This window comes from Rhinolophus sinicus, chromosome 5 (genome assembly GCF_057876585.1).
Source record: "Rhinolophus sinicus isolate RSI-liver-muscle chromosome 5, RSI-T2T, whole genome shotgun sequence".
Classification (NCBI taxonomy): domain Eukaryota; kingdom Metazoa; phylum Chordata; class Mammalia; order Chiroptera; family Rhinolophidae; genus Rhinolophus; species Rhinolophus sinicus.
In genome coordinates this window covers 68,667,455-68,691,208 of record NC_142505.1, presented here as the reverse complement: position 1 = coordinate 68,691,208, position 23,754 = coordinate 68,667,455, and the positions used below count along the sequence as shown (strand labels likewise).

Sequence of the window (23,754 nt, the reverse complement as noted above, 5' to 3'; positions counted from 1 at the left end):
CTTCTCCCATTATCGACCTTTGTACCTTCTAATTAATTTTGCTGTGAACCAAAAACGTCTATAAAAAATAAAATCTACTTAAATAAATACACACACACACACACACACACACACACACACACACACACATATACGAAACACAGCAGAGACTGACAAACTACCCATTTCTGTATAACTCATGAACTAAGAACCGTTTTTACGTTTTCTAATGCTTGGAGAAAAACAAAAGACTATTTTATGAGATGTAAAGACTAAATGAAATTCAAAATTCAGTGTCTGTAAATAAAGTTTTATTGCAACACAGTCCTGTTCATTTGTGTACATTTTATCACAACAGCAGAGCTCTGAACTTTTCACTGGGCTTAAGTAGTATAGTGCATCTTTTCCAACTCTTTTTTTCTCTGACAGTCATATAACTTGCTTTGTTCAATGTCACATTAGTAAATATGATCAAGATGAGGAATGAACGGTGCTTGCATATTTCCAGAATGCTATAACTGCGACATGCAAGGTAGGATAATTATAAGTTCACAAACTTATTGCAATGATGTTGCTAACCTTTTTTGATATCAAAGGGATTATTTATTATGAATTTGTCCCAACTGGACAGTTAACCAAGTTTACTATTTGGAAGTGCTGAAAAGGCTGCATGAAAATGTTAGACGACCTGAAATTTTCACCAACAATTTATGGCTCTCGCATCATGACAATGCACCAGCTCACACGGCACTGTCTGTGAGGGAGTTTTTAGCCAGTAAACAAATAACTGTATTGGAGCATCCACCCTACTCATCTGATTTGGCCCCCAATGACTTCTTTCTTTTCCTGAAAATAAAGGAAATATTGAAAGGAAGACATTTTGATGACATTCAGGACATCAAGAGTAATACAATGACATCTCTAATGGCCATTCCAGAAAAAGAGTCCCAGAATTCCCAAGGGGAGTACTTCAAAGGTGACTGAAGGTGACCAGAGTGATATTCAGCAATGAGGTATGTAGCTGAATATGAGTTTTCTAGGATGAGTTTGCAAACTTAATTGTCAGATGACTTGGTATAACCTAATCCCTACCTGCTGGCAGGATGCTGGGAGACACAAGGTGAAATTATTCCCACTCCATCAGCCAACAATCAACCAGCTGAACCCTTGAGCAAGACCACTAATCAACACCCCTCCAGGAAGCAAGACCACTGGAGACCACCGACCACAGCCACCTCCAGGCTAGGAAGTGAGTGAGCGGTGACCTGCCATGGGCTCCAGGGGTTCCTTAGTATCCAGATAGAGGGGTGGGGAGGCGGGGAGACACCGTCATATGCCTGAGGAGCAGAGGCAAAATTAGGTGTTCAGGGTTCCATCACATGCGGCACACTAACTGGGTGGTGCCGTCACATGTTGCGTGCCCTGACGCTGTCGCGCTTTAGCGCCGTCAAGTGTCGCGCTTTAGTGCCGTCAGGTGGGCGCTGTCGTGAGTCTGGCGGGCTCCCGCCCTCGCACCCCTGGGGCTTCCAGCCTCATGGCCGCCTCACTCTCCTGCCCTTGTGCTGGGCCTGAAGCTTCACAGTGCGCAGCATCCAGCCTCCTCCTGCTCCTGCTCCTTCTGCACCCCGCCCGGGGTGTGGCAATGGCCCACAGACACCCCGACATTAAGGCGATCTCCTTGAGCCGTGACGTAGGTAGGATCCCTCTGGGCGGGGTTGGAAGTGGTCCCTGCGGCAGTTCAGTACTTACTGTCTTCGCCGCCCTCCCCGCGTTGGAAACCCCTTCCCTTGCCTTCTCTCCCGTCTCCGCTCGTCCCGTCATCCTGCCCCTCCCCGATGCTACCCTTTCCTCCTTGTCCAGGGCCAGTTTCTCCCTGCCATTTGCCTGTGGCCTGCCCCTGCATGGCTGCTACTCAGACACTCTGCCCCTCTCTCCTCAGCCTGTGGCCAGCGTCACGTGCAGGGGAAGATCATCGGGGGCATGGATGCCCCTGAGAAGAAGTGGCCATGGCAGGTCAGCGTGCACTACTCGGGCTTCCATATCTGTGGTGGGTCCATAATCCATGAATACTGGATCCTGTCAGCTGCCCACTGCTTCAGCAGGTGAGTGGATGGTGCCAAATGCCATTCCCATGGATGTCTAGGTCCCATGAGGCTGATCACGCAAGACATGCCAGGCTAGGACTTCTCAGAATTTGAGAGAGAGTAGGGTCCAGCACACAGTCTCATCCTCTATAACTTCTCTTGCACAGGGCTGAGGATTCTTAGGCCATCTGCTCTTGGATCAGATAGGTGTGGAGCCAAATCATAGGATGACAAGTGAGGAAAGGAGACAGACATATCACAGGAGGATAGTGAAGAAGAGGATACACATCACAGGAGGAGAAGAGAGGAGACATCACAGGATGAGAAGGGAGAGAGGAGATACATCACAGGACAGGAGAGGAGACACATCAAAGGGTGAGAGTGGGGAGAAAAGTGACATCACGAGGAAAAAAGACATCACAGAATGAGGGATAAGGAGAGGAGAAATATCACAGGAGGAGAGGGGGGAGAGGAAACACATCACAGTATGAGGGGAGGAGACACACATCACAGGAAGAGAGGAGAGGAGACACATCATAGGATGAGAGCTGAGGAGAGAGTGGGCAGCCCACTGTACACTGACAGGCTCACTATTCTGGGCTATTGGTGGCCAGCAGGTCCTAGTGGTTCCTCAGATCCTCCATGGGCCCTGGTGTCAGGACTTATTTGGGGGCAATCCCGACTTTGCTCCTGGGGATTGCTTTTCCACGTCCTGACTGATAGCCTGATACCAGGCTGCCATGCTCCAGAACCCCCTGTGTCTGTGAACTGATGGTAGCTCCTCTCCCCAGGTCCAGGGTTCTCAACCCACCATGCCTTTGTTCTCTCTCCCCACAGGAACATGGACAGTGCAGTATTTGATATGTATGTGGGCCTTGTAAATCTCAAGGTTGCAGGCCGTCACACCCAGTGGTTTGAGGTGAATAAGGTGATCCTGCATCCCACATATGAAATGTACCACCCTATTGGAGGTGACGTCGCTCTGGTGCAGCTGAAAACCCGCATTGTATTTTCTGACTCTGTACTCCCCGTCTGCATTGCACCCCCAGACGTGAACCTTCAAAACCTCACCTGCTGGGCTACAGGATGGGGACTCAGCTCCCGAAAAGGTAAGAGAATGAAGTTCAGGGTCAATACCTTTATTGGAGCTTGTAGAAGGGATGATGGTTCTATGGTACTACAGGAAAGAAAGTGTTCTGTCAGTTACAGGGTTGCAGTTATCTAGGGACTGGAATTTCAACCCATCAATCACTATCTCTCTGTCACTGTGGGGTTTTGTGTTTTGTCCCTGGCTGGCTTTGTTGTATACAGAGTAGTTACATCTACTTTCAGTGTGGAATTAATATTTAGTATATCAAGACCACAAGCTTCAAAGAACAGATTTCCTTAAGATTTTAAATTCAACTTAGAAATAATCTTTTTTAACCTATTAAAAAGCCTATTAGTATCATTTTATCCATAAAAGCCTTGTATTTTCTTTCTAGGTTTGTGCCTGGGTACTTTAGAATTTTTATGGCTATTTAGAAGAGTCTTTTTAATTGTATTTTCTGGTCAGTAATAGCTGTTGATTTTTGCACATTGATCTTGTTTCCAGTCACCTTATAGAACTCATTTTTAATAGTTTGCCAGTTGATTATTTGACTGTTCTAGATTTTAAAAATAATATTTTTTCAAATAAAGATTGTTTCATCACTTCCTGTCCTATATTTTATCTTTTATTTCTTTTTCTTCTCTTATTGCAATGGTTTGCAATGCCAGTAGAAATGATGCTAGGTCTCCTTTTATTTATTTATTCTTTTTTATTTTAATGGAAATGCTTCTAATGGTTTACTATTAAGTTTGTGACCTGGTCTGGAGATTTTAGATATCTTACACCAGATTAAGAAAGTTTAAAATCTGGTTTACTTAATTAAAAAAAAAAAGTTATTGAAGTTAAGCTGATATAAATTCAAATTATAATGTTATAACTTTAGTATGTTAAATGTAATCTTCATGGTAACCACGAAAATAGCTACAGAATATACACAAAAGGAAATTAAGAGTGAACTTAAACATTTCACTACAGAAAACCAACTAAACACAACAGAAGACAGGAATACTGGAAATTAGGTGCAAAAAAGCTATAGGGCATATAGGAAACAAAAAGCACAATGATAGAAGTAAGTCTTTCCTTGTCAGTAATTACTTTAAATGTAAATGGATTAAACTAATCAAAAAACAGACTGGCAGGATAGATACAAAAACATGACCAACTCTATGCTGTCTACAAGAGACTCAGTTGAGATCCAAAGACACAAAAAGGTTGAAAGTGAAAGGATGGAAAAAGATATTCTATGCAAATAGTAACCAAAAGAGAGCAGGAGTGGCTATACTGATATTAAAATAGTCTATCCTTTCACTTTCAGTAGGCTATACTGATATCAAATAGTCTATACAAAATAGACTTTAAATTTAAAAAGGTTATAAGGGACAAAGAAGGATATTACATATTAATAAAAGTCTCAATCATCAATAAGATATGACAATTATAAACATTTACACACATAACAACAGACGATCATAATATATGAAATGAAACCCCACAGAATTGGAGAAATACACTGTTCTACAAAAGTATGTGGAGACTTTAATAACCTACTCACAATAATGGCTAGAACAACCGGACAGAAGATAAGTAAGGATGTCAAGGATTTAAACAGCACAATAAACCAGCTAGATATAATAAACATACAGAACACTCCACCCAACAACAGCATACAATTATCTCAAGTGCACATGGAGCATTTTCCAGGATAGACTATGATAGGCCACAAATTAAATCTCAAGAGATTTTAAAAGATAGATAACATACAAAGTATCTTCTCTAAGTTAGAAATCAATAACATAAAACTAGAAAATTCACAAAATTGTGGAAACTAAACACACTTTTAAAACATATGGTACAAGTTTTATTAATAATAAAATGCTTTGTCAAATTCTATAATCATCTCCATTCTACAAAATGATTGGAGAATAAACAACACACTTTTAAACAACCAATGTGTTGAAGAAATACATCACAAGAGAAATTGGAAAATAGTTAAGAGATAAATAAAAATTAAAATACAATGTAACAAAACTTATAGGACACAGCAAAAGTGGTGCTAAAGGGGAAACTTATAACTATAAATGCCTACGTTAAAAAACAAGAAAGATCGCAAATCAACAACCTAACTTTACAACTTAAGAAATTAGAAAAAGAACAAATTAAACCCAAAGTTAACAGAAGAAAGCAAATAATAAGATTAATAAATGAAATAGAGAATAGAAAAACAATAGAGAAAAAAATCAATGAAACCAAAGTTGGTTCTTCAAAAAGATCAACCAAATTGATAAACCTTTAGCTAGATGGACTAATTAAAAAAGTAAAAACTCAAATTACTAAAATCAGAAATGAAAGTGGGCACATTATTACCAATTTTACAGAAATAAAAATTATTATAGAGGGGACTATGAGCAATTGTACTCCACCAAGTTGGATAACCAAGGTGAAATGGACAAATTCCTAGATATGAAACCTACCAAGACTAAATCATGAAGAAATAGATAATGTGAATAGACCTGTAACTAGAATGGAGATTAAGTCAGTAATCAAAAATCTTCAAACAAACAAAGCCCTGGATCTGATGGCTCCCCATGAATTCTTACAAACATTTAAATAAGAACTAATCCTAATCCTTCTAAATTTTTTTTTTTAAATTGAAGAGGGAACACTTCCTCATTCTATGAGGCCAGCATAACCTTGAAACCAAAGCCAAACAAAGAGACTACAAGAAAATAAAACTGCAGATCAATATTTTTTATGAACATTGATGCAAAAATCCTTAACAAAATACTAGCAAACAAATCCAGCAACATATTAAAAGGATTACACACCATGACCAACTGGATTTTATTCCTGGAGTTCAAGGATGGTTCAACATATGAAAATTGATCAATGTATACACCACACTAACAAAATGAAGGGTAAAAACCACATGCTCATCATAATTATGCAGAAAATGCATGTGACAAAATTCAACACCCTTTCATGATAAAATAAATAATCAACAAGATAGGAATAGAGATACTACCTCCACATAATAAAAGCCATATATAAAAAATCCACAGCAAACATAATACTCAGTGGTGAAAGACTGAAAGCTTTTCCTTTAAGATCAGGAACAAGGCAAGGATGCTTGCTTTCAGCACTTGTATTTAGCATAGTACTGGAGGTTCTTGCAAAAGCCATTAGGCAAGAAAAAGAAACAAGTCATCCACATTGGAAAGGAAGAAGTAAAATTACCTCTGTTTGCAGATGATATGATCTTATATGTATAAGATACTAAAGACTCCTCAAAACAGCTGTTAGAACTAATAAATTAATTCAGCAAAATAGGATACAAAGTCACAAAAATCAGTTGCATTTCTACGCAGATAAGGTATCTGAAAAGAAAATTACAAAATCAATTATATTTACAATAGCATCAAAAAGAAAAAATACAGTTGACCCTTGAACTACATGGGGATTAGGGGCACTGATCTCCCGCACAGCTGAAAATCCTCATATAACTTTTGGCTTCCCCAAAACTTAACTACAGTCATTCATCGGTATCCACAGGGGATTGGTTCCAGGACTCCCATGAATACCAAAATCCATGGATGCTCGAGTCTCTTATATAAAATGGTATAGAACAATGCATACAGTCAGCCCTCCACATCTGCAAATTCCCAATTGCAGTTTGAAAATACTGTTTTTGATCTGCAATTGGTCTGAAACCCAGGGATATGTAAGGCCAACTGTATATTTATTGAAATAGATCTGTTTATGAGTGGACCCCAGTTCAAACCTCTGTTGTTCAAGGGTCAACTGTACTTAGGAATTAACCAAGGAGTTAGAAGACTTGTACAATGAAAACTACAAAACATTGCTGAAAGAAATTAAAGAAGACATAAATTAATGGAAAGACATCCCATGTTCATGAATTGAAAGACTTAATATTATTAAAATGTCAATATTACCCAAAGCAATTTACAGGTTAAATTCATTCCCTATCAAAATCCCAATGATGTGTTTTGCAGAAATAGCAAAATCCATCCTAAAATTCATGTGGAATCTCAAGGGACCACAAATAGACAAAACAATACTGAAAAAGATGAACAAAACTGGAGAACTCACATGTCATGATTTTAAATCATTCTACAAAGGTAGAGTCATCAAAATAGTGTGGTATTGGCATAAAGACAGACATATAAAAAAAATGGAATAGAATAGAGAAGCCAGAAATGCTCACATATACAGTCAAGTGATTTTTGACAAGGATGCCAAGACCACTCAATAGGGAAAACAATCTTTTTGATAAACGGTGCTGGGAAATTGGATTCCACATGCAAAAGAATGGAGTTGAACCCTTACTTAACTTAAAATGAAACAAAGACCTAAAACAATAAAACTCTTGGAAGAAAGCATAGGACTAAAGCTTCACAACATTGGACTTGACAATGATTTCCTGATTATAACAACAAAGGCACAGGAAACAACAACAAAAATAGACAAATTAGACTTCATGAAAAGTTTTAAATTTTGTGCATCAAAAGACACTATTTACAGAATAAAAAAGCACCCTACAGAATGGGAGAAAATATTTGCAAATCATATACCTGATGAAAGGATTAATATCCCAAATATATAGAGAACTTCTATAACTCAACAACAACAAAACTCCATTCAAAAATGGGCATAGGACTTGAATAGATATTTCTCCAAAGAAGATATGTGAATGGCCAATAAGCACATGAAAGATGCTCAACACCACCAACCATTAGGACAAAGCAAATTAATACTATGTGATAGCACCTCACACCCATTAGGATGGCTACTATCAAAAAACAGAAAACAAGTATTGGCAAGAATGTGGAGAAATTGAAATCCTTTGAAAACCTGCAGCATGGAGGTTCTTCAAAAAAAATTAAAAATAGAATTACCATTTGACCCAGCAATTCCTTTTCTGGATATCTACCCAAAAGATTTGAAAGCAAGGTCTTGAAGTGATATTTGTACACCCATGTTCATAGCAGCATTCATAATAGCTGAAAGATGGAAGCAAACTAAGTGTTCATTGACCAGTGACTGGATTACCAAAGTAGGACATACACATACGATGGACTATTATTCAGCCTTCAAAAGGAAGCAATATGCTACAACAAGGATGAGCCTTGAGGATCTTGTGCTAAGTGTAAGGATCAGCTTTATTATATGTTTTGACAATAATCATTCGTCCTAGACTTCCATACATTGTTAGCTTGGCTTGAAGAGTTTTTGAGAAGTGCCTACCATTTCACCAGCCTGAGTTCTGAACTAGATGAAACAGAGATGAATGCCTTGTGTCAGTTCTTCCCGTAACCCTCAGATAGATTAGGGCAGACATACAATAATTTGCAAGTAAGTTCTACTTTGCTCCTTCTGGAACCAGGGTGCCATACTGAGAACATGGGCTTCCCTCTTCAAAACTGCCACTACACTGGGGAGGGGTTAGGGAAAGGACATGTAAAAATGCCACAAAGTTTTTCTACTCTGTGGAAGATGCCTTTTTCTTGAGTCAGTGTTTGCCTGATTTCTATGAACCTTTGACTGTTTTTCCAGAGTTCTGACAAAGTTGGTTTTGACACTTTCTGCTTGTTTTTCAATGTTTCTGTGAGTAACAAACACTTAAGTCTGCCGGCTCCTGTTTTGCTCACCTCCTGAGATTTTAATAGGGATGACATTGAATCTAAATGAATTGGAGAATATTGACATCCTAACAATATTGAGTCTTCTAATCCATGAGCATTGAATGGGTCTCCATTGATTTAGATCATCTTAACTTTAGTAATATTTTATAGATTTTGTTGTATAGATCTTCTACATCTTTTGTTAAGTATATTCCTAAATATTTTATTCTTTTTAACCTATTGTGAATGGAATTGTTTTAGTAATTTTCTTTTTAATTGTTCATTGCTAATATACTGAAATACACTTCATTTTGTATATCTCATATTCTGCAACTAGTTTTAATAGTTTTATTCACTTTAAAAAACTCATTATGATTTTTTTCATATGATATTATGCTGTCTGTGAAGAAAGATAGTTTTGCTTCTCACTTTCTAGTCTGGTTCCCTTTTTCTTTCTTGCCTCATTGTACTTTAATAACCTCCAGTGCAATGTTAAATATACATAGTAAAAGTGAATATCTTTGCTTTGTTTGAGGTCTTAAGGGGGAAAACATTTAGTCTTTTCATCATTAAGAATGGTATTAGATGTAGGACTTTTGTAGATTCCCTTTAACAGATTGAATAAGGTTCCTTTTCTTCCCAGTTTGTTGAGTCTGTAGGAGTCATGAATAGGAGTCAGAATTTTTCAAATGCTTGTTACGTATCTATGAGATGTTCATGTGGATTTTGACTTCTACTTTATTAATAATTTACATTACATTTATTAATTTTGGGATGTTAAATGAATCTTGCATTCCTATGAATTCCTCTTGCTGGGATCAGTTTGCCAATAACTTGTTAAAGATTTTTGAATCTACATTTGAGAGACATTAGCTGTAATTTTCTTGTGATTTTGTCTCACTTTGGTATCATGATAATACTGGGTTTTGTAGTATTGGTATTGTTTCTTCCTTAAATATTTGATAGAATTAACTAGTGAAGCCATCTGAGCCTAGGCTTTCCTTTGTGGAAGGATATCTATCTATTTATTATTAGTAATTTTTGTCCTTATATAGGTCTATTCAAATTTCCATTTCTTCTTGAGTTAGTGTGGGTGTTTTTTAATTTAATGGCACACAATTGTTCAAAATATTCCCTCATAATCCTTTTAATTTCTAAAGAGTCAGTAGTAATGTCTCCTCTTTTTCCGGGTTTTGGTAATTTGTCTTCTTTTTATCTTGGTCATTGTAACTAATGGTTATCAATTTGGGTGGTCTTTTCAAAGAACCAACTTTTGGTTATTGATTTTCAAGTTTAGGTTTTATATTTCATTGATTCTTACTTTGATATTTATTATTTCTTTCTGATTGCATTGAGTTTAATAGTTCTTTTTCTCCTAGTTTCCTAAGATGGGAGCTTAGAATGGTTTGGTACCTTTCTTTTTCCAATATAAGCATTTAAAGATGCAAATTATCCTCTAAGCACAGCTGTATATGCATCCCATACATTTTGGTGTGTTGTCTTTTTGCTTTCATTCAGTTCAAGATATTGTCTCATTCCCTTCTTGATTTCTTCAAGTATGTTGTTTAATTTTTAAGTATTTAGTTAATTCCCAAACATATTTCTATTGTTAATTTCAACTTTAATTCTATTGTGCTCAGAAAACATATTTGGTATGATTTCATGCTTTTTGAATATATAAAGACTTGTTATAATGAGAAACATAAACTCATAGGCACAGACAAAAGTTTAGTGGTTACCAGAGGGTAAGGGGGGTGGGGGTGGGAGATGAAGGTAAGGGGGATCAAATATATGGTGATGGAAGGAGAACTGACTCTGGGTGGTGAACACACAATGGGATTTATAGATGATGTAATACAGAATTGTACACCTGAAATCTGTGTAATTTTACTAACAATTGTCACCCCAATAAATTTTAAAAAAAGACTTGTTTTATAGCCTACCATATGATCTATCCTATAAAATGTTTCATGTTTCATGTGTGTTTGAAGAGAATATATGTCTTGCTGTTTTTGGTGTGGATTTTTTTAATAAATCACAGGTCAAGTTGGATGTTAGTGTTTTCAAATCTTCTCTAGTCTTTCTGTCTATTCTATCAGTCATTTACAGTGGGGTATTAAAATCTATAACTGTGATTGTTGAATTATCTATTTCTTCTTTCAATTCTGTCAGGTTTTGCTTCATGTGTATTCAGGCAGCAACTGGGTGCATATACATTTATATCTTCATATTGCATTGGCTCTTTTATTACTATGAAATGTCTTCCTTTGTCCCTATTATTATTGCTTGTTTTGAAGTTGTTTTCTCTGGTACTGGTCCAGCCACTTATTTGGTTCTCTCACAGTTACTTTTTGCATGGTATATCTTTCTTCATCCTTTTACTTTCAACTTATATGTGTCTTTAAATCTAAAATGTGTCTTTTGCATGCAGTATATAGTTTGGCCTTCTTTTTCATCCAGTCTGGAAATTACTGCCTTTTGATTGAAGTATTAATACATTCACATTTAATATAATTATTAATATGGTTGGATTTATAAATGTAATTTTGCTAAATGTATTCTATATATAATATGTATTATCTATCTTCTATTTTTTTCTTTCATGTCTACTATAGGTTAATAAGTAAACGTTTTTAGTATACCATTTTAATTCTTCTCTTGATTTTATTTTATCTATTTATTTTTTAATTTATTTAAATTTATTGGGGTGACAATTGTTAGTAAAATTACATAAATTTCAGGTGTACAATTCTGTATTACATCATCTATAAATCCCATTGTGTGTTCACCACCCAGAGTCAGTTCTCCTTCCATCACCATATATTTGATCCCCCTTACCCTCATCTCCCACCCCCCACCCCCATTACCCTCTGGGAACCACTAAACTATTGTCTGTGTCTATGAGTCTCTGTTTCTCATTTGTTTGTCTTGTTCTTTTGTTGTTTTGGTTTATATACCACATATCAGTGAAATCACATGGTTCTCTGCTTTTTCTGTCTGACTTATTTCGCTCAGCATTACACTCTCAAGATCCATCCATGTTGTCACAAATGTTCCTATATCATCTTTTCTTACCGCCGAATAGTATTCCATTGTGTATATATACCACAACTTCTTTATCTATGCATCTATCAAAGGACATTTTGGTTGTATATGGTGTATCCTTGAGAATGTTCCATGTACACTAGAAAAAAATGTGTAGTCTGATGTTTTAGGATGAAGTGCTCTGTATATGTCAACTATGTCCATTTCATCTAATGTGTCATTTAGGGCTGCTATTTCATTATTTATTTTCTGTTTGGATGATCTAGCCATAGCTGTCAATGATGTATTTAGGTCCCCTAGTATAATTGTGTTTTGGTCAATTTCTCCCTTTAGTTCTGTTAGTAGTTGCTTGGTATATTTCGGTGCTCCCTGTTTGGGGGCATAAATATTGGGGGACTGTTATGTCTTCTTGTTGTATTTTACCATTAAGAAATGTCCATCTTTGTCTCTTGTTATCTTTTTCACCCTGAAGTCTGTTTCATCTGATATCAGTATGGCTACACCTGATTTTCTCTGGGTACCATTTGCTTGGAGTGTCAATTTCCACCTTTCACTTTGAATCTATGCTTGTCCTTGTAGCTGAGATGTGTCTCTTGGAGACAGCATATGGCTGGGCTTAGTTTTTTGATCCAATCTGCTACTCTGTGCCTTTTTATTGGAGAGTTCAGTCCGTTTACATTTAGGGTGATTATTGATATGTGAGGATTTCCTATCATTTTGTCTTTAGTTTTCTGGTAAGATTGTGTTTCCATTGTCTCTTTGCCTTTTTGTTGCTGTCTATTATTTCTGTGTGGTGGTATTCTATGATGTTTCCTTTTGTTTCTTCTTTTATTACAGTATATATTTCAGTTCAGGATTTTTTTTTTTTGAGTGGTTACCCTTAAGTTTATGTAAAAGAAAGTTTGATATTTAGAGCATTCCATTTTCTTCAGCATGCTTACTTTCTCCATTCCCATATTCAGTTTCAGGCCTTTACTCTCCCCCTTTTTATGTTTTGGTTGCCACAAATTGTCCCTGTTGATGGTGCTCGAATAGCCTCCTTTAGTATTTCTTGTAGGTTATGTATTAGAAAATTCCCTGAGCATCTGTATGTCTGGAAAGGTCTTTATTCCTCCTTCATAGCTACAGGATATCTTTACTGGGTATATTATTCTTGGCTCATAATTTCTCTCTTTCAATAGTTTGAATATTTGGTTCCACTCCCTCCTGGCTTGTAGAGTTTCTGCTGAAAAATCTGATGATAATCTAATGGGCTTTCTTTTGTAGGTTACTCTCTTCTTTTCCCTGGCTGCCTTGAGGATTCTTTCTTTGTCATTGATTTTTGACAGCTTCAATACAATGTGCCCTGGAGAAGGCCTGTTGGGGTTGAGGTAATCTATTTGCTACTTGGATTCGAGGATCCAGTTCTTTTCACAAGTTTGGGAAGTTCTCGTCGACTATTTGTTTGAATATATTCTCTGTTCCCTTCTCTCTTTCTTCTCCTTCTGGTATCCCCATTATTCTTATATTGCCCTTTCTGATGGAATCAGAAAGTTCTTGTAGAGTTCTTTCATTTCTTTTAAGTCTCTTTCTTCTTCCATCCGTGTCATTTCCAGGTTTCTATCTTTGATGTCACTGATTCTTGGATGTCACCAGTTCCTCCATCTGGTCAACTCTGCTACCTAAGCTTCATTCTTAATTTCTTCTATTGAGTTCTTAACCTCCAGAAATTCTATTTGGTTCTTTTTAAAAATTTCAATCTCTTTGATAAAATGTTCATGTTGTTTTTTTATTGTGTTCCTGAGTTCATTAAACTGCCTTTCTGTGTTGTCTTTCATTTCATTGATTTTTTTCAGAACTGCAATCTTGAATTCTCTGTCATTCAAGTCCATATTTCCATATCTTTATGTTCATTTTCTGGAGACTTTTCACTTTCTTTCTTGTTGAGATGTCTTATTGCTTTGGTTATTCATGGCAATTAGTGATTTGTTATTTCTCTTTCTAGACATCTACAGGAATGGGTTCTGCAACAGGTTGGTAAGAAGAGGTCTCGCTCTTGTTTTCCAGTATGTGTTGGTAGAATGTTTTATTTTCTCTCCGACTGCAGCCTTTTTTTCTTTCTCACACACTGTAGTGTTATGTTTGCTCTGCACTATTACAGCTTCTCACACAATGAGGGTATTCCATAGAAGGCAGGCTTCTCACATGTTAACAGTTTGCCTAGGTCACAGGGTGCAGTGTCCCTGTGGGGATGCGGAGAGCTTTGGAAGTTCCAAAGCTCTTCCTGCACCAGATTCATAGCCCGTATGTCTCAGCAGTTCTGTTTACTCCTGCAGGGTTCTGCCCAGATATGTGAGGACAGGGACGGGGTGAGTTGTGAGAGGTGGCCCAGAGCAATTGCGGTGACCACCACCACAGCCGGTCCTGCTTCCACAGCTCCCTCCCCTTTGCCGGAACTAGTTGGGCTGGGAATCTGTGACTGCAGATCACAGTTCTCAGAACAGCAAATATTCTGTTCTTTTGATCTGACACTGCTACAGTTCCGCTTCTAGCACTGGGCAGGTAGGGGCGGGGCGAGCTCTGGGAGGGTAAAGAGAGGGCAGCTAGGCTCAGTGCCTAAGATTTCTGTTCTCTGCAGCAGTGAGGGCTTAAACCACCATTTTCAGCCTTCTTCCCTCAGTCTTTGCTCCGAGTTCTCTGCCGTGAGCGTTGGGTTCAGCCATGTTATATGCTGTCTCCTCGGCCCTGTGGGTCATAAACAGAGCCCTAGCAGTTCAAGTTCTTCCCTCTCCTGCAGCTACAGTAGTTCCGGGTCACAGCAAGCTCGGAGCACTGAGCTAGGTCTGTGCCCTGTGACCGTACTGTCCCATCTCTGCACTTCTCCCTTCCATCCTCCCCTGCTTGCACAATTGGCCCACCTTTAGGTGATTTCAATAGTGAGCCTGTTTGTCTTGCCAGTCTGCTGTGCAGGGAGTCCTTTGTGGAGTTATAGTTGTTCAATTTGTTGTAAATTCCAGGGGAAATTTCCAGAGGCTCACCTTACGCCGCCATTTTGATTGATCTCTGTTTCTCTTTATTTTTAAGCTGTATTTTAAATGATATTTTCTGAGTGGTTGCTCTAGGGATCACTTAGTTAATCACAACCCACTCAGATCAATACTTACTTAATTTTCGTAAAATATAGCAGCTTTGGTTCAATATAGTTCCATTGCCCTCTTTTGTGCTAATATTGTCACTTGTACTGCATATACATGTAATCAAAATTCCAAAGCACAATTGTAACTATTTGTAATGCATATACATGTAATCAAAATTCCAAAGCACAATTGTAATTATAAAATACAGTTTTCAAAGTAAATTAAGAGATGAGAAAAATATATCAATGGATTTATTTCTGGTGCTCTTCATTTTTTTTTCCTGTGGGTTACAGTTAGCATCTTATGTCATTTCCTTTCAGCATGAAGGACTTACTTTAATATTTCATGAAACATAATTGTGTTAGCTTTATCTCAGTTTTTATTTATCTGGGAATGTGTTTATTTTGCCTTCACTTTTGAAGGATAGTTTTGTTGGATATAGAATTCTTCTCTGAACAGTTTTATTCTTTCAGCACTTTCAATCTGTCATTCCATTCCCTCTGGCTTTCATTGTTTCTGATGGGAAGTCAGCTATTTATCATACGGTTTATCTCTATGTAACTGGCTGCTTTTCTTTTATTGCTTTCAGGATTTATCTTTGGCTTCAGCAGTTTAATCATGTGTTTAGGTGTGGATCTCTTTGTGTTTGTTCTTCCTGAGGTTCGGTGTGCTTCTTAGATGTGAAGATTCTTTTTCATCAAATTCAAGAAACTTTGGGCCACATTTTCTTCAAAATTTTATGACCCTCTCCCTCTCTGTTCCACCCCTTCTCTCTTTCTGAGAGTCCTATTATATGTCTGTTGGTGTGCTTCATGTTGTCCACAGGTCTCTAGTCTCTGTTCACTTTTCTTCAATTCTTTTTGCTCTAGTCTTCAAACTGGATAACTTCTACTAATCTATTTCTAATTTTACTGATTCTGTTTTCTGCTATTTCATATCTTCTGTTGATCCAACTGACTGAATTATTAATATTGTTCATTGTACTTTTCAACTCCAGAATTTACATTTTTTCTAGTTTTTATTTGTCTAGTGAGGTTCCCTATATGTTGACTCATTATCGTGACATTTTCATTTAACTCTTACATTGTAGTTTTAAAACTTTCTTTGAACTTAATTATAACAGCTGTGTTGAATCTTTATCAACATGGGCCCACACATAGTTTCTTTATATTGATTCTTATTTTTGCGGGGGTTTTTTTGTTTTTTGTTTTTGTTTTGTTTTGTTTTGGAATGTGGGTCACTTTTTCATGTGTTTTACATAGCTTATTTTTTCTTGTTGTAGAAAATTGGACAGTAAATAATACATTGTAGGACTTCTGGTCAAGATGGCAGAGTAGGTAAATTCTGCTCACCTCCTCCCATGATCACATCAAAATTACAACTAAATTATAGAACAACCATCATTGAGAATTTCCCCTTTAGACCAGCTGAACAGAATTCCTATCACTAAGGATATAAATAAGAAGCTACGTCAAGACTGGTAGGCTGGGCAGAGACATGGACTGGGTAGGTCCCCCAACCACGGTATGCTAATTAAGAGTCAGGAGGGATATCTCAGCTGCAAAGGTCCCCCTGAGGAGCATGGGACCCTAACCCCACACCAGTTTCCTCAGCCCAAGACACAAGTGCTGGGAAGAGGAGTCCCCATAACGTCTGGCTGTGAAAACTAGCAGGGATTATGTCTCAGAGAGTCAAAAGACTGCAGGAAACCAAGATATACTGTCCTTAAAGGACAAATGTACAAACTTACTAGCTCAAAACTCACTCACTCTAAGCTCCAGTGCAGGGACAGCAGCTCAAAAAGTGCCAGGGACATATAGGGAGGAATTAATTGACTAACTTCAGGGTGAGGGCCAAAGGGTAAAGGGCCAGGACAACCTTCTTTGGGAGTGGAATCACTAGTAGGTGCCATTGTTCCTTTTTTGAGCTCTCCTTTCACCAGCTGGCCCAGTGCAGGTGAGCACCAAATCTGTGCTCTCCATTAACCTGGCTAATACCAACCGAGCACACTTGCTGGGCAGGAACCTTTTCCATCATCTCCTTCACACAAATGGCCTGGCTCATGCTGCAAATATTTTCACTTTCAAGGTATCTTTTGAGTTCTTCCTTGATCTCCTTGTTAACCCATTCATTGTTTAGTAGCATGATATTTAGCCACGATGTGTTTGTGTGTTTTTCAGTTTTCTTCTTGTAATTGATTTCTAATTTCATACCATTATGATTGGATAAGATGCTTGATGTGATTTCAGTCTTTTTAAATTTATTGAGACTTGTTTTGTGTCCTAATATGTGGTCTATCCAGTGTTACAGGTGCACTTGAAAAGAATGTATATTATGCTGCTTTGAGGTAAAATATCCTAAAAATACCAATTAAGTCAATCTGCTTTAATGTGTCATTTAAGACCATTGTTCCCTTGTTGATATTCTGACTGGATGATCAATTCATTGATGTCAGTGGGGTGTTAAGTCCCCTATGACAGCATTACTGTTGATCGCTCCCTTTATGTTCGTCAATATTTGCTTTGTATGTGTAAGTGCTCCTACATTGGCTGTGTAGATGTTTATGATAATTATATCCTCTCGTTGGAGTGATCTCTTTAACATTATGAAATTCCCCTCTTTCTAATTATAGCCTTTGTTTTAAAGTAAATTTTGACTGGTATAAGTATTGCTACCTCAGCTTTTTCTTGTTTTTTTTTTTTTTTTTTTTTTTCAATTTTCATGAAATATCTTTTCCCCATCCCTTTGCTTTCAGTCTGTGTGTGTCTTTCGATCTGAAGTGGGTCTCTTTTAGGCAGCATATGTATAGTTCTTGATTTGTTTTGTTTTATTTTTATCCATTCAACCCACCTATACTTTTTTTTTATTAGTTTCAGGTGTACAAAGAAATGTAATAGACATTTACACCCCTCAGAAACCCTCCCCCAATCTACTGCCCCTCTGACATAATATATAGCTATTACAATACCATTGACTATATTCCCTATGCTGTACTTTACATCCTGTGGATATGAATACATATAAATATATATCTGTGTATATATATATACATATATATTTAATTATAGTTGAATATAAGTATATATTATTTTAATTATAGTTGAGTATATATATATAGTTAAGTATATATATATTTATTTAATTATAGTTGACATTCAGTATTATTCTACTTCAGCTTCAGGTGTACAGTGCAGTGGTCAGACATCTACACGATCTATGAAGTGATCCCCTGATAAGTCCAGTACTCATCTGGAACCCTGCATAATCTTTACAACATTATTGATTATATTCCCCATACTGTATTTCGTATCCCCGTGCCTATATTGTGACTACTAATTTGTACTTTCTAATCCCTTCACCTTCTCTGCATCCCCACCCCCTCCCATATAGCAACCATCAGTTTTTTTCTCTATATCTCTGAATCTATTCCTGTTTTGTTTGCTAATTTATTCTGTTCTTTAGATTCCACATATAAGTGAGATCATATGGTATTTGTCTTTCTCAGTCTGACTTATTTCACTCAGCATAATATTCTCTAGGTCCATCCATGTTGTTCCAAATGGTAAGCTTTCATTCTTTTTTATGGCCTAGTAATACTCCATTGCATAAATGTACCAGTTTCTTTATCCAATCGTCTATTGATGGGCATTTTGGTTGTTTCCATATCTTGGCTATTGTGAATAGCGCTGCAATAAACAAGGAGTGCATATATTTTTTCGAATTAGTGTTTTGGATTTTTTTGGATAGATACCCAGGAATGAAGTTGCTGGGTCATAAGGTAGTTCCTTTTTTTTTTTTTTTCTTTTTTTTTTCTTTTTTTTTTTTTTAAGAAAACTCCATACTGTTTTCCATAGTAACTGCAAACTGCACTAATTTGCAATCCCACCAACAGTGCATGAGGGTTCCCTTTTCTCCACATCCTCGCCAACACTTGTTATTTGTTGATTTATTGATGATAGCCTTTCTGACAGGAGTGAGTTGCTATCTCATTGTGGTTTTTATTTGCATTTCTCTAATGATTAGTGATGTTGAGCATTTGTTCATGTCTGTTCACCATCTGTATGTCCTCTTTAGAGAAATGTCTCTTCATGTCCTCTGCCAATTTTTTAATTGGGTTGCTTGTTTTTCGGTGTTGAGTTATATGAGTTTTGTTTTGTTCTGTTTTTCTTATCAATTTTGGATATTAAACCCTTATCAGATGTATCATTGGCAGATATCTTCTCCCATTCAGTAGGATGCCTTTTTGTTTTATTGATGGTTTCCTTTGCTGTGAAAAAACGTTTTGATGTAGTCCCAAATGTTTATTTTTTCTTTTGCTTCCCTCGCCCAAGGGGATATATCAGTAAAAAATATTACTAAGGGTAACATCTATGAATTTACTTCCTATATTTTCTCCTAGGAGTTTTACGGTTTCAGGTTTTACATTTAGGTCTTTAATCCATTTTTAATTTATTTTGTGTATGGCATAAGAAGGTGGTCCAGTTTTCCCAGCACCATTTATTAAATAGACTGTCTTTACCCCAATGTAAATTCTTGCTTCCATTGTCATAGATTAACTGACCATATAGGCATGGATTTATTTCTGAGCTCTCTATTCTGTTCCATTGATCTATGTGTCTGTTTTTATGCCAGTACCATGCTGTTTTGATTCCTATAGCCTTGTAGTATAATTTGATGTCAGGTAGTGTGATACTTCTCACTTTGTTCTTATTTCACAAGATTGCTGTGGCTATTTGGGGTCTTTTATGGTTCCATATAAATTTTAGGATTATTTGTTCTAGTTCTGTGAAAAATGTCATTGGTAATTTGATAGGGATTGCGTTGAATCTATATATTGCCTTAGGTCATATGGACATTTTAACTATATTAATTCTTCCTATCCATGAGCATGGTATGTGTTTCCACTGATTTGTATCTTCTTTAATTTCTCTATTCAATGTCTTATAATTTTCTGAGTACAGATCTTTTACTTCCTTGGTTAAATTTATTCCTTAGTATTTTATTGTTTTTGAAGCAATTGTGAATGAGACTGTTTTCTTAATTTCTCCTTCTGATACTTTATTATTGGTGTATATAAATGCAACTGATTTCTGAATATTAATTTTGTATCCTGCTACTTTACTAAATTCATTTATCAGTTCTAATAGTTTTTTTTTGTTCAACCTTTATGGTTCTCTCTTTATATTGTATTATGTCATCTACAAATAATGACCGTTTTCCTTCTTCTTTTACAATTTGGATGCCTTTTATTTCTTTTTCTTGCCTGATGGCTAGGTCTTCCAATACTATGTTGAATAAAAGTGTTGAAAGGGATATCCTTGTCTTGTTCCTCATCTTAAGGAAAACACTTAGCTTTTCCTTGTTGAGTATGATGGCAGCTGTGGGTTTGCATATAGGGCCTTTATCATGTTAATGTATGTTCCCTCTATTCTCACTTTGCTGAGAGTTTTTATCATAAATGGATGCTCGATTTTGTCAAATGATTTTCTGCATCTATTGATATGACCATGTGATTTTTATTTTTCATTTTGTTAATGTGGTGTATCACATTAATTGATTTGCAGATATTGAAACAACCTTGCATACCAGGAATGAATCCCACTTGATCATTGTGTATGATCTTTTTAATGTATTGATGAATTCAGGTTGCTAATATTTTGTTGAGGATTTTTGCATCTGTGTTTATTAGGGATATTGGCCTATAGTTTTCTGTTTTTGAAATATATTTGTCTAGTTTGGGGATCAGGGTAATAGTGGCCTCATAAAATAAGCTTGGGAGCCTTCCCTCATTCTGGATTTTTTGGAATAGTTTGAGGAGAATAAGTGATAATTCTTTTTTGAATGTTTGGTAAAATTCACCTGTGAAGCCATCTGGTCCAGGACTTTTGTTTGTTTAGAGCTTGTTGATTATTGATTCAATTTCATTGGTAGTAACCAGTCTGTTCAGATTTTGTGTTTCATCTTGATTGAGCCTTGGAAGATTGTATGCTTCTAGGAATTTATCCATTTCTTCCAGATTGTCTAATTTGGTGGCATGTAGGTGCTTGTAGTATTTTCTTTAAATTTTTTGTATTTCTGTTGTCTGTTGTCACTTCTCCTCTTTCGTTTTTGATTTTATTATTTTGGGTCCTCTCTCTCTTTTTCTTGATGAGTCTGAGTAAAGATTTGTCAATTTTGTTTATCTTTTCAAAAAATCAGCTTGGTTTCATTGATTTGGGTTTTGTTTTTTTGTGTGTGTGTTGTTGTGGTTTTTTTTTTTTGTCTATATTTTGATTATTTCCACTTTGATCATTATTATTTCCTTCCTTGTACTCACTTTGGGCTTATTTTACTGTTCTTTTTCCAGTTCTTTTAGAGGTAAAGATAGACTGCTGATTTGAGATTTTTCTTGTTTCTGTAGGTAGGCCTGCATTGCTGTGAATTTCCCTCTTAGAACTGCTTTTGCTACATCCCATAGATTTTGGGTCATTGTATTTTCATTTTCTTTTGTCTCAAAATATCTTTTGATTTCTTCCTGGATCTCATTGTTGACCCATTCATTATTTAGTAGTATGTTTTTCAGTCTCCATGTGTTTGTGTGTTTTCCAGTTTTCTTCTTGTAATTGATTTCTAGTTTCATAGCACTGTGGTCAGAGAAGATGCCTGATATGATTTCAATCTTCTTAAATTTATTGAGACTTGCTTTGTGGCCTACCATGTGGCCTATCTTGGAAAATGTTCCATGTGCACTTGAAAAGAATGTGTATTCTGCTGCTTTGGGGTGAAATACTGTAAAAATATCAATTAAATCCAACTGGTCTAGTGTGTCATTGAAGGCCACTGTTTCTGTATTGATTTTCTGTTTCAAAGATCTCTCCATTGGTGTCAGTGGAATGTTGAAGTCCCCTGCTATGATTGTGTTACTATTGATCTCTGTCTTTATGTCAATTAATATCTGTTTTATATATTTAGGTGCTCCTATGTTGGGTGCATAGATGTTTACTAGGGTTATGTACTCTTGTTGGATTGATCCCTTTATTATTACGTAGTGCCCATCTTTGTCTTTTATTATGGTCTTTGTTTTAAAGTCTATTTTGTCCAATATAAGTATTGCTATGCCAGCTTTTTTCTTGTTTCCATTTGTGTGAAATATCTTATTCCATCCCTTTACTTTCAGTCTGTGTGTGTCTTTTTATCCGAGGTGGGTCTCTTGTAAACAGCATAAGCATGGATCTTGTTTTCTTAGACACCCAGCTACCCTATGTCTTTTGATTGGAGCATTTAATCCATTTACATTTAAAGTGATTATTGATAGGTACATAGTTATTGCCATTTAATTCATATTTCTGGTCTTTGTTAGTTAGTTTGTTTTCACCTTTCTTCTGCTTAGAGAAGCCCTTTTAACATTTCCTGCAATACTGGCTTGGTGGTAATGAATTCCTTTAGCTTATTCTTTTCTGAGAAGCTCTTTATCTCTCCTTAAATGATAGCCTTGCTGGGTAGAGCAATCTTGGCTGCAGGTCTTTGTTTTTTAATCACTTTTAATATTTCCTTCCACTCCCTTGTGGCCTGCAAAGTTTCTGTAGAAAAGTCATCTGATAGTCTTATGGGAGCTCCCTTGTAAGTAACTAGTTGTCTTTCTCTTGCTGCTTTTAGGATTCTTTGTCTTTAACCTTTAGCATTTTAACCATGATGTGTCTTGGTGTGGGCATGTTTGGGTTCATCTTGTTTGGGACTCGCTATGCTTCCTGGACTTGTATGTAACACCAGATTAGGGAAGTTGTCAGTTATTATTTCTTCAAATAGGTTCTCGATCCGTTGCTCCCTCTCTTCTTCTTCTGGTATTCCTATGATGCGAATGTTGTTGCACTTGATGTTGTCCCACAGTTCTCTTAAACTATTTTCATTGTTTTTTATTCTTTTTTCTTTTTATTGTTCCTACTGGGTGAATTCTGCTACCTTGTCTTCTAAATTACAGATTCAATCCTCTGCTTCATCTAATCTGCTGGTGATTCCTTTTAGTGTGTTCTTCATTTCAGTTATTGTGTTCTTTATTTCTGACTGGTTACTTTTCATGTTTTCTATATCCTTTATGCTTGCTATCTCGTTGTTGAAATCCTCACTAAGTTCCTTAAACATTCTTATAATCAGTATTTTAAACTCTGTCTTGGTAGATTGGTTGCCTCCATTTCATTTAGTTCCATTTCTGGAGGTTTCTTCTGTTCTTTTATTTGGGACATGTTTCTTTGTTCCCTCATTCTGGCTGCCACACTGTGTTTGCTTCTATGTATTAGGTAGATCACCTATGTCTCTCAGTCTTTGCTGGGTGGCCTTATGTAGTGTGTGTCCTTTGTAGTAGAATTGTGCAGTCCCCCTAATCTCTTGTGCATGTGTTCCAGAGGTGTCCCTTGTGTTGTTTGCACTCTCCTGTTGTAGTTGAACCTTGATTGCTTTTGTCTTGTCAGGGGGTGGGACTGCATCCCAGTCTGACTATGAGGATGGGCTATACCCACAGTGTATGACCTGCTGTGTAGGAGCTGACCCCTCAGAGGAGGCTTCACCCCTGTGGGCTCTTGTGTCTGTTGAGAATTCCCTTTGGATGTGCTGCTTGTAGGTCAAACCAGGTAGTACTCAGGTGTGGTCTGATGCTGGCCTCTGGGTATGTTGTTTCTGGTATCTCTTGGGTGAGGTTCTCATGCTCGGCAATTTCAGCCCTGTCTGTTACTTGCCTGTGGCTACCTGGTAGGTTCCTCAATGCTGTATGTGGTTGGCTGCTGCCTGTGCTGGCTCTGGAAGCATGTGGGGGTGGCCTTGCTGTGAAC

General features: G+C 36.8%; 1 protein-coding gene across 1 annotated transcript in view; it reads left to right on the top strand.

The window, feature by feature from the left end:
• Positions 1–1,389: 1,389 nt before the first annotated feature.
• Positions 1,390–23,754, top strand: part of PRSS38 (serine protease 38) — a 38,314-nt gene continuing 15,949 nt past the window's right edge. Inside the window, exons 1-4 of the mRNA XM_019755020.3 lie at positions 1,390–1,453; positions 1,554–1,673; positions 1,919–2,081; positions 2,901–3,172. Coding sequence (XP_019610579.1) covers positions 1,390–1,453; positions 1,554–1,673; positions 1,919–2,081; positions 2,901–3,172 — 619 coding nt within the window. The remainder of the gene's footprint in view (positions 1,454–1,553; positions 1,674–1,918; positions 2,082–2,900; positions 3,173–23,754) is intronic.